General features: G+C 45.7%; 1 protein-coding gene across 3 annotated transcripts in view; it reads right to left on the bottom strand.

The window, feature by feature from the left end:
* Positions 1–3,898, bottom strand: part of UBXN8 (UBX domain protein 8) — a 17,018-nt gene extending 13,120 nt beyond the window's left edge. Inside the window, exon 1 of one of the 3 annotated variants that reach the window (XM_023751845.1) lies at positions 3,592–3,898. In XM_023751845.1, coding sequence (XP_023607613.1) covers positions 3,592–3,679 — 88 coding nt within the window. In that variant the 5' untranslated portion in view covers positions 3,680–3,898. The remainder of the gene's footprint in view (positions 1–3,591) is intronic. The other 2 variants (XM_023751844.1, XM_006086186.3) reach the window with 2 other exon arrangements.
* Positions 3,899–12,026: the final 8,128 nt, after the last annotated feature.

The following is a 12,026-nucleotide window of genomic DNA, read 5'->3' as shown; positions in this document are numbered from 1 at the left end:
GGAAGGAGGGGAGTTATGTGGGGGGGGGGGGAAGAGGAACAAATGTAATCTGAACAATAAAAATTTAATAAAAAAATAAAATAAAATAAAATAAGCAGTCCCCCCCCCCCAAAAAAAAAAAAAAAAGAACCAAGATGAAAATGAAGTCAGCAAAAATGTAACAAGTGCCCACTTTGTGTAATATAATTTGCTAAATGGTGAAGGAATGGAGCTATAAAGTTGGGTTACAAATGGTTTCTACCCGCCAGGAATTTTTAGTTTAATTTTGTAAGTCTCAAAAATTACCAGGCAGCGGTAGAGGAAACATTTTACCAGTGTGATGTGGCTAGTAGTGAATTAACTAAAAATTAAAGAAGGAATTATATATGCAGGCAGATATATATTTATATTTACATTTATATTTTTTGCATTACAGTCCCTCCAACTTTTGACAGCATTAACTACTGATTCAGGTGTTGCTCAATACAACAAGTAAATCTGGGGTAACTGGCCATTATGTAAGTAATTTCATACTAGAGTACTAGTATTTAAGGAAACCTCTCAGTTATGGGATTTATGTTTCACTAGAGGCCTGGTGCACGAAATTCGTGCACTCGCAGGGTGGGAGTCCCTCAGCCCGGCCTGTGCCCTCTTGCAGTCCGAGAGCCCTCGGGGGATGTCCAACTGCTAGCTTAGACCTGCTCCCCGTGGAAATCAACAGGGTAATGTGACTTAGACCAGCAGTCAGATATCCTTAGCACTGCTGTGGAGGTGGGAGAGGCTCCCGCCACCATTGCTGCGCTCACCATCCGTGAGCCCAGCTCAGGGCTTCTGGCTGAACAGCACTCCCCCTGTGGGCGCGCACTGACCACCAGGGGGCAGCTCCTGAATTGAGTATCTTCCCCCTGGTGGTCAGTGTGCGTCATAGCGACTGGTTGTTCCACCGTTTGGTCGATTTGCATATTAGCCTTTTATTATATAGGATAATATTGTTTTTTGTTCTAACAAGCATGCAATTTGCAAATGTTATATGGGAATAGAAAATAATGAGTTTGTGTGTACACTTTTCAGGTAAAAAAAGTTTAAAATTATTTTTGTGTGCTTACTCTCAAGAGCCCATGTGCAGGTCATTTAAAGGATAACAAGTGTGAGGAACCAGCATTAAAATACTTAACTTGAGTACAAGTAAAAATGCATTGGCAATGAAGGCTTTTATACAGTAGAAAAAAACAGGGATCATTTTTCAATGTTTGTCCAAAAATGCAGCCCAGGTGAATGAATAGGTCTTGGAATTCCACTTTCCCCCCTGGAAATTCAATTTGCTGCTCCAGCTAAGAATATCAATATCTTTAAGTACAGTTTCACACATAACTAGCCCTGTAGCTGCTGCACTGGGATGTATGAGTGGTAAAATAGACTTAAATAAGGTCAGTGGATAATCGCAGAACCAATATCAAGGCAGCCAATCAACATTGATGTTACTCTCCCATCGATGTTTCTCTCTCTCTCTCTCCCTTTCTAAAAATCACTAAAAACATATTATTTTTTAAAAAGTAAACGACCATAATTTCACAACTTGAGAGAGGATTCTAGGAAAAAGGAGTTAAGTGAAAATTGAAGGAACTAGATGGAGATGCTATCAGGGACCCAGCTGCATTTTCTATAAATTTTGGCCTGCCTTTATTAATTTAGAGATTATGGTAAGTGCTGTGAATACAAAAACAAATAAGATTGGTCTCTGCCCTCAAGCAATGTACAGAAGTGTGGTCAGAGCTGATTGTGTGAACAGATATCCTTCTGCAACCTCAATAACCACCTTCTCATTGACTTGTGACTCAAATATTAGTGCAAAGTAGAAGATTCCAAATGGGCAGAGCAGAGGTGGACGCTATAGAGGTAAAGGAGCAAAGTGAATTCTGTAATAGGTATGTGTGAATTTAACATTTCTATAGGGTATCCCACAAAATGTATACACACACTTTGAGTAATTTATAAAGGCAGTGTTTATTAAAATACATTTCATTTTCAAAATTGAGCTACCAGCTGTTAAAGTGTGTATACATATTTTGGAGACATATGGATATCTCATTTGGATAAAGGTCTTGTTAGATTTGAATCAGGCTTCTGGAAGGTCTTTGTAAGATTTTTTAAAAGCATTTTAAATCCTTTAACTTTTTTTTTTAAATATATTTTATTGATTTTTCACAGAGAGGAAGGGAGAGAGACAGAGAGCCAGAAACATCGATGGGAGAGAAACATCGATCAGCTGCCTCCTGCACATCCCCCACCGGGGATGCGCCCGCAACCCAGGCACATGCCCCCGACCGGAACCGAACCCGGGACCCCCCAGTCCGCAGGCCGACGCTCCATCCACTGAGCCAAACCGGTTTCCGCTTCTTTAACTTTTTAAAAATGTATTGATTTAAATTGATTTGAAGAGGGAGAGGAAGGGAAAGAGAGACAAGTGTGGATTTGTTGTTCCACTTATTTATGCATTTCTTGGTGGCTTCTTGTATGTGGTCTGACCAGGAACTGCACTCACAACCCTAGTGTATTATTTTATTTCAGGGAACATTCATGGGTACCTGACTTCTTAGGGGTGGCTGAGGGAGAACGGAAAGACAGGAAATATTAAAGCTGAGTTGCATCATGGTCCCTAACTTCAGAGCCGGATTTAATGAGGAGATACCTAAACTGACCCCTGATAAGTCCAAAAACGGCCCGATGTCCCACAGGCCCACCATTTCCCTCTATTGTTGGCACTACCAGCTGCTCGGCCTGCTCCACTCACACCTGAGAGTCATCCTCGAGTCCCTCCTCTCCCTTCTCCCATCGACAAACCCAGCGGGCTGTCCTCTGTCAATGCCCCACATCTGCGCACACGTCTTCGGTTACCATCCTTGTCGGGGCCACTTCGCTGCTCGCCCACCTCCAAGCCCAGCTGCCCACTGCCTCCGCCACAGCCTCCTTCCCGAGCACTCTCCACCCTGACCCCGTGGCCGCTTTAAAACCTGCGGGCACCTTACTCCCTACATCTGTTTCCTCCACTCTCACTAGGGTTGTCAGAGTACCCAGATTAGAGAATGAACGAGCGAGCATTTCGTGTTGGGCTCTTCACAGGCGCTCAATGAATGCATCTGCGGCCACTCTCCTCCCCCACATTCTCCCCGACCAGCCCGGGGTCTTCCTCCTTTTCCTCCAACGCGTCACAATTCTTTTGTGTCTGGAATGTTTTTGCACCGGGTTTTCAAAGCGGTGGCTCCTGATCATTCAAATCTCTTCAGATTCCTCAGGCGGCCTACGTCACATTACCCTGTTGGTTTCCTTTGGAGCATTCAACACAACCTGAAAGCAGTGTCTCTGTCTGTGCCTTTGCTTTCTGCGTCTGTCCCCTTACACGCAAAACTACGCCAGGTCTGCAGGGACACTTCCTCGCCGAGTGTAGTCGGCCTCCCCCGTCCACCACAGACTGGAGCGGGGAGGGACCCGGCGCCGGAAGCGGGACGCGGGCGCGATGCAGCCTGGGAGTTGTAGTCAACGCGGGTACCTGTACGTCACACTCGCGGGAAAGTTACCCGGTGTGGGCGCCCAGAGGGAAGCACCAACACTTACCCAGGTCGGGGATCCCACGCCGCAGCTCCAGACACAAGAAGGGGAGCGCAGAGAGGAGGAAAATGCCCACGACCCCTCGCGCTGCCATGGCGGCGGAAGGCCCGCCTTTTCCGGTTCCGCCCCCGGGGAAGGCGGAGTGGAGCCCTCGCCTGAGAGGGCTGGATCTGGGGCCGAGCGTTAGAGCTTAGGGCCCTGTCGGTGCGCAGACTGAGGTCAGCCCCTGTTTTGAGCTCATCATATGTCGCTTTAAGTCGGGAGAAAGACGAGACCCTCCCCACGTCACGTGGTGTCCGGGGAGACGGCCCCCCTGGGCGCCGTCCAGCCGCGAGCTGTGGAAGCCCCGCGAGAGCTCCGACGTGGCGGCTCCCCCTCGCGTGGGGCAGTGGAGGCCGAGAGAGAGAGAGAGAGAGAGAGAGAGAGAGAGAGAGAGAAAGAGAGAGAGAGAGAGAGAGCTCTCAGAGTAAAATCAGCTGGAAGAGAAAGTGGACGCGGTGGGGAGACCGCCTGGCCCCTTGGCCTTGTGACCCTAACGGGTGATTGTGGGCTTTTGGGCCGGAGCTACTAAGAACCACTTGGTTCCCAAGCACCTGCCTCTTTCCCGGGGTGGGGAACCTTTTTCTGCCAAAGGCCATTTGGATATTTATAACAACTAGAGGCCCCAGGTAGGAATTCATGCACAGGTGGGGGTCCAGCCAGCCGCTGGAGGTGGGGGACAGGGGGAGGCGATAGGGGGCGGGGCCAGCCAGGGGGAGGGGCCATGGGCTGTTGGCCAGCCACCCTGCCCCCTGGTCCAACTCCTGGTCCAGGGGACAATCTGCATATTAGCCTTTTATTAAATAGGATCGGGGAGGGGCATATAAAATTATCAACTTAAAAATTAGCCTGCTATATTTGGTCCAACATTTAATTAACTCATCCCTAATGCCTTGGCAGGGCCAGACCAAATGATTTCGTAGGCTGGAGGTTCCCCAGCCCTGCAAGGTTCCCGTGGTCTTTGGTGACCCTGGAAAAATGGCTCAAAAGTGGAGACTGGTGTGGTGATTGCGGGGAGGGGGGTGGTGGTGGAAGAGGGCATAGAGAGAATACATGGTGATTGAAAAAGTGTAAAATTAAATTAACAAGTGGAGACTAGCACCTAATTCCACATCCCAGAGACTCGCTACCCCTTGTTCTGCCTGCCTGCTTATCATTTTTGCCCACCAGTATTATTGTTAACCAAAGGCCTGGTGCACAAAATTCATGCACTGGTGGGGGGTCCCTAGGCCTGGTCAGCGATCAGGGCCTATCGGGGTGTCTCACCTAGTCCCAGCCAAGGCCTGCCGGATGGGACAGGAGGGATAGGGGGAGGGACCGGGCGAAGGAGGTTTGCTGGCTGGGGGGAGGGACCGAAGGAACTGGGAGGTTGGCTGTGGGAGTGCATTGACCACCAGGGCCGGCTCCTGCATTGAGCTCCCCCTGGTGGTCAGTGCACATCATAGTGACTGGTCAACTGGTCGTTCAGGTCGTTTGGTCACAACAGTAGCTTAGGCTTTTATATATATAGATGACTTGACTTCACAGTTATATGACCTCATTGCCATCGCATGGCTCACCTCTATGGCGTTTCTGCCAACTTGCAACTCAGTTAAGCTATGGAGGTCCTCAAAACTTAAGATTTCATGCTTTAAATTTTCGTTTTCTGACCCATCAATCCTCCCACCTCACCCTTCAATGCAATTCAGCCAACATTTATTGAGCCCCACAATATGCCTGGTACTGTAGAACTCGTAGATATTCAAATACATATAAGTTACTGAATTTATCCTCACAAACTCAGTTTGGTGGGAAAGATAGACCTGTAGACAGATAAATGCAATACAGTGTCTAAGTGCTATGATAGGGATACTCCAAGGCTTGGGCAAAAACTTTCCTGAAAGAAATCGTGACAAAATTGTGTTGTAAATGTTAGGAATGGGGGCGGGGGTACAAGAAGAGTGAGAGTTCAAGTTTAGAAAACAATGCAAAGGAACTACCAGCAGTTAAAATATTGCAGTTTAAAATTTGAATGGAGGTGCATAGATGTGAAACCAGACAACGAATGGGTCCAGGCTGCCTGTCACTACTTGAGCCAATTAAGCAGAGACAGGGTTGAATCGGATATGAGTATTTTTATTTTCCAATATTGCCGGCAGCATGGGAGAGCAGCAGGTAATCCACAGAAATCTGCTCTACCACCCCTTCACCCGATAAGCCAGTTGCTTATATTGGGTGGAAGGACAATGATTACATGGGGAAGTAAGCAGAAGGAATAAGAACGGGTATGCAAAAGGAATGAAAATGGATATAATGGTTGCAGGCAGTTAGGGCTGAGGGCTGCAAAGGGCAGGTGCCTCCTGGACTCCGTTGTTTCAGCAACAAGGCTGTTAATCTTTCCATGATGATAGGCAGTTCTTGAGTAAAGAGAATGGACCGAATTTCTTTTTTTAAAAAATATGTTTTTATTGATTTTTAGCGAGATGGGAAGGGGGAGAGAGAGAAACATCAGTCAGTGAGAAACATTGATTTGCTGCCTATTGCATGGCCCCCACTGGGAACCGAACCAACAACCTTTTTGGTCTATGGAACGATGCTCCAACCAACTGAGCAACCTGTCCAAGGCTCTACAGGTAAGTTTTAGAAGCCACACTTAGATATCAGTGATGAGAGGAAGGGTGAATTTAGACAAGGAATGATATTGTTATATGAGGAACCATGATTCAAATATTATAAACTTGATTCATTCAATCAACAACAAATATGAAGCAGCTACTATGCCCCAGGTATTGTTACAGATGCTGGTAACGTAGTCACAAACATGGCAGACAAGATTCCTGCTCTTGGAGTTTGTACTCTAGTGTGTGATGGTTAATTTTATACATTAACTTGGAGGGTGTTTTGTTCTGTGAATAGTTACAGAAATAAAACCACATATTTAGATTCAGAATAGGAATATTAGTGTTATTTCTAAAGCTTTTTATGATCTTCCCTGTTTTATATTTTCAAATACATTTGTAAAACAATGAATTTGAGATCAAAGAATGAAAAGCTATTCACCACATGTATCATTTCCTGCTAGAAGTGTCTTCTGAGGTATCCAGTTTCCCAACAAAGCAAACTTCCTATTCTCAGAAAGATTCCTTCCCATCATAAAATTTGCTTTTTGTTAATTTCGTAATCAGTTATAGTTCTATCTCTTTAGTGTTTATCCTTTGCCTTAATAAACACTGAAATTTTGCTATGGAGTAATGTTTGTTTTCTTTCTTTCCTCATATTATTTTTATCTTCATGAATGACTGCAATATTTTCATATATGCTTCATGAGAAATACATTTCATTGAGCAACCTGTATGAGCAAGGTTCTTTATAATACCACTGTTTCTCATACAGACCTCTCAGATTGTTTACAGAAGTACAGTAGGCCCCTTTATCCATGTTTTCACTTTCTGCAATTTGTTATCCGCAGTCAACTGTGGTTTGAAAATCTTAATGAAAAAATACAGAAATAAACAATGAGACTTAAGTTGTGCTCCATTCTGAGTGCTGTGATGAAATCTCATGCTACTCCGTCCTGCCCAGGATATGAATCATCCCTATGGCCAGTATCTCCATGTCTCCATGCTGTAGATGCTCCTGCTCTTTAGTCACTTAGCAGAGATAATACAGAGACAATAGTACTGTGTTTATTTCTCGGGTTGAGGAGAAGATAATGTGTAAAGCTCTTAGAGCCAGGCTTAGCTCAATGCATATTTATTTTTTTAATATATTTTTTTTATTTCAGAGAGAAAGGGAGAGGAAGAGAGAGATGGAAACATCAATGACGAGAGAGGATCATTAATCAGATGCCTCCTGCATGCCCCACCCTGGGGATCGAGCCCAAAACCCAGGCATATGCCTTGACCGGGAATCCAACTATGACCTCCTGGTTCGTAGGTCGACGCTCAGTCACTGAGCTACACTGACTAGGCTTATTATTTCTGAAAAATATTTCACAGTGTTTTTGTGGAAATCACCTAAGTTTATTTAGTAGTAAAAAACATTTAAAAAATATTTTTAATGATGACATTATAAAAAGGTGAAATAATTTGGTCTCTGCTGTTTCCCACAAATCAGGCTAATTTATCATGATGTCTTAAGACTGCTACATTTGAACAGTAACTCAGTTGATTTTTATTCTTGGCATTAACCACCTCCAAACTACCTCTTATTAACTGCATTAACTAAAATTTTACTTTAGCTGACATTTTTTTTAATGATATCTTAGTGTAGTTTTTTAAAATATATTTTTATTGATTTCAGAGAGGAAGGGAGAGGGAGAGAGAAACATCAATGATGAAAGAGAATCCTTGACTGGCTGCCTCCTTCACGGCCCACCCTGGGGAGATGGCCTGGCATATGCCCTGACTGGGAATCGAACCTGCCACCTCTTGGTTCCTGGTCAACACTCACCCACTGAGCCACACCAGCTGGGCCAGCTGACATTTCTTAAAGAGAAAATTTAGATAAGGTCAGAAATCATCAAGTGTTTGGGATATGGCTACCTATTCCTCTTCCCACATAAGTCAGAAGCAAAAAGGTAAAATGCTTACATGAAAATAAAATAATTTAGCCCTAAATAATACCTTATGAACCTTTGGTTGCAACATACTGCATGGATTATGTAACCAGGTGATTAAAATTTCTTTCTCCTTTGAAACTATCGGAATCATAGACTTTTACTTCCTTTCATCTTCTTTATGTTTGCTTAATGGAGCCATTCTCCCCCACTCCCCACCCCTATTTCCTGGTTCAAGACTTGTCATCTTTGACCTTTGACCCCTTCCTCAACTTGTCAATTTGACTTCATGTCTGTCCAGCCTGTTCCTTCCCTGTTATCAATACTGCTGCCTAATGCTTTTGCCTCTTATACTGCCAGTTTCACCACCTCCAGTTCATTTCATATATTTTCAGGGAAACACATCGCTGGAAAATCTCCGGTGACTCTATTGCCTACGGAGTAATGTTTAAACACCTGTGCCAGGTTACAACCAAGGGCTTCCAGGACTTCACCCATCTCCCATTACCCCCTTAAGCTGCCTATCTACACTGCTCTGCCTACTATTCCAGCTCCTGCTGGCTCACTTCCTCCACTCTACATCGTTCTCTTTCATGTGCTTATTTCCTTTTTGGTCAGCCTCCCAGTTTCACAGATGAAGAAACTGACACTCAGAGAGGTTAAGTTAACTAGGACAGTGCCCGTGGTATGTGAATCCAAGTGCCTCTGACTCAGACTCTTAACTGCCAGACACTTCAGTGTGCATCTCTTAAGAACAAAGGTATTTTCTTATAACCACAGTACAGTGATCAAACTCAGGAAATTTTATCCTGATGTAGTACCATTATCTGTTACACAGGCCATATTCCAGTTTTCTCAATTGTCCCAATTCAAAAGCTCATCCAGGATCAAGCCTTACTTTTTTTCCCCCCAATATATTTTTATTGCTTTCAGAGAGGAAGGGAGAGGGAGAGAGAGATAGAAATATCAATGATGAGAGAGAATCATTGATCGGCTGCCTCCTGCACGCTCCCTACTGAGGATTGAGCCGCAACCCAGGCATGTGCCCTTGACTGGAATCGAACCCGGGACCCTTCAGTCCACAGGCTGACACTCTAACCACTGAGGCCAAACCAGCTAGGGGGCAAGCCTTACTTTTAATTCTCATATTTCTCCCATCTTTTTTAAAAATATATTTTTATTGATTTTAGAGAGAGAGGAAGAGAGAGAGAAACACCCATTGGCTGCTGCCTCCTGCACGCCCCACCCTGGTGATCAAACCTGAAACCCAGGCATGTGCCCTGACCTGGAATTGAACCAGCAACCTCTCGACCTCTCAATGCATGGGACAATGCTCAGCCAACTGAGCCACACTGGCCAGGGTTCTTCAGTCTTTAACCTGGAAAATTTCCTCAGCCTTGCATTGTTTTAAGACATTGATAGCTTTTAAACTACCAGGCTAATTGTAAAATTTCCCTCAATGTGGGTTTTTCAGGTTATGAAATTTTAGCAAGAATATTACATAAGTGAAGTTGTGCACTATTTTTTTTTATTGATTTCAGAGAGGAAAGGAGGAGAAACTTTAATGATGAATCATTGATTGGCTGCCTCCTGCATCCCCCCCCCCCCCGCCCCCCCCCCCGGATCAAGCCTACAACCCAAGATTTACCCTGACAGGGAATCGAACTATGATTTCCTGGTTTACAGGTTGATGTTAAACCACTGAGCCACACCAGCAGGGCTAGTTGTGCGCACTTCTTAATCATCTCATGAGGTACACAATGACAAATGTCTCATCACTGGCAATGTTTAACTTTGAAGTTACCATTTTTCCCTTTGTGATTAATAAGCAATCTATGGGGACCTATTCAGAGACTGTGTAGTAACCCTTTAGCCATCATACTTTCACCCAGTGATTTTAATATTCACTGATTGTTAATGACACTATTACTGTGATAGTTGCAAAATGGTGACCTTTCTAACTCTGTTGTTCCTTTTACATGTATTATACGGCATTTTACTGGAAGGAAGAACTTGCCCATTTTCCCCTATACAACTTTTTCATCAGGAAAAAAGCCTTCAAAAAGGAATTGGAATTGGAGTGTGGTTGATTCCCAGTCCCCGTCAGTGTGCTGGGCCCAGTGCCTGTGACCTGGACCTTCACTCCTCTGCTTGTAGAGCTCAGTCTGTAGATGGGCATGGGCTGTGGCCTATCATCACACCAACTCAAAGCCCACTTACTACTTTGTTGTCCAGTTGGTAGTTCCAGATATTGTAAAACAATACCCCCATCTGGACAGGTTGGGAGGAAAACGCTTTTGTTTCTCCATCTCTACCTTGTCTTTTGTTAGTTTGTTTAATCCTCACCCAAAGATTTTTTTTTTTATTGCTTTTCAGAGAGAGTGGAAAGGAGGGAGGGATGGGGAGAGAGAGAGACACATCGATTGGTTGCCTCCCACATGTGCCCGACTGGGTCCGGGATTGGACCTGCCACCCAGGTATGTGCCCTTGACGAGCAATCAAACCCAAGACCCTTCCGGACGCAGGCTGATGCTCTAACCACTGACCCACACCGACCAGGGCTCTATCCTATCTTTATGCTTCATCTGTAGATCATGTTGGGAGTGGGGGGAATTCCCTCACTCTACCGTTCTTTAGTTCTTCTGGTTGGACTACTTATAAAATAATAAAGTTGACACAACACTAGCTCAAAAGGAAAAAAAAACAATACGTGTGCACAGGAGAATGACAATATGATGCTCAGAACATAAAATAAGGTTCAAAGACATGATTGAACTGGGCACCCTTTTATAATTTTTTCGACAAAGAAACTTATGAGAAATTGACAGGACAAAAAGTGTTCATTAGCAAGGAATCTAAAGCAAGGGGCGGTATTTGCTGGTGAGGAATCTAAACAAAAGTTTGGGCTTTGGCAGTAAGTTAGTAAAGGCTTTACAAGGTTTGTTAACTCACCCTTTTAAAATATATATATTTGTTAATTGATTGGAGAGGGAGAGAGAGAAACATCCACAGCGATGGACCTGGGCATGTGCCCTGACTGGGAGTCAAACTGGCGACCTTTCCCTACATGGAACGATGCTCAGCCAACTGAGCCGCACTGGCCAGGGCTATCCATGCTTTCCAATCCTGGGTTTTATAACATGTGATACGGCTGGGAGGGCACCTACCCTGGAGATGTATTTCCTACTTTTATGGGGACAGAGATTCAGAAAGCTCTTCCTGCTTCTCGGGTGAATTTAGTTAGAAATGATCAATTGTGGATTAAATCAGGGCAGTCGACCCTGGTTTCCACAATCACGAAACTCATTATTACGATGCTTCCAAAACTAACACCGGCCTCCACAATGATGGAGGGAACTCTCCAAAGGCGGATGAAAACAAAGAGAGCGTTCATCCTTTCTCGCCCCACCGACCTCCAGAAACCTACCTCCGGTTGACGCCCCTCGGGTGCCGGGCCTCAGGTGCTGGGGCGCATAAGGAAGCAGAGAGATCACTCCCCACCCCCAAGCTCCCCACTTTGGGTAGGGCTGGTGGTTCGCACGCAGGTGAACGGGCTGGGGTGGGGCCGGCCCTTCGCGCCCGCCTATCCCAGTGTCACGGAACCGCGGCCCGGAGACTCACGCCCCGCCCTGCACCCTCCTCTTCCCCCTCCCCCCGCGCACCCCGGTCAGGTGCTTAGTCACCCCGAGGCCACCCTTGCCCGGGGCCCGCGCCCCCTCCTTCCCGGGGGCCGGCCCCAGGGCCGCACCCTCCGCGCACTTTCGGCGCGCATGGCCCTGCGGCCCCGGGCCCTGCGCCGCAAGCAAGTTGACCGAATTGGCAGCGAGAGGCGCGCGCCCTTCGCCGGGTTCCCCAGCGCGCCCCC

This window comes from Myotis lucifugus, unplaced genomic scaffold, assembly GCF_000147115.1.
Source record: "Myotis lucifugus unplaced genomic scaffold, Myoluc2.0 scaffold_26, whole genome shotgun sequence".
NCBI classification, from domain to species: Eukaryota; Metazoa; Chordata; class Mammalia; order Chiroptera; family Vespertilionidae; genus Myotis; species Myotis lucifugus.
The sequence above is the reverse complement of the archived record's forward strand: the minus strand, read 5'-3'. Positions and strand labels throughout refer to the sequence as shown.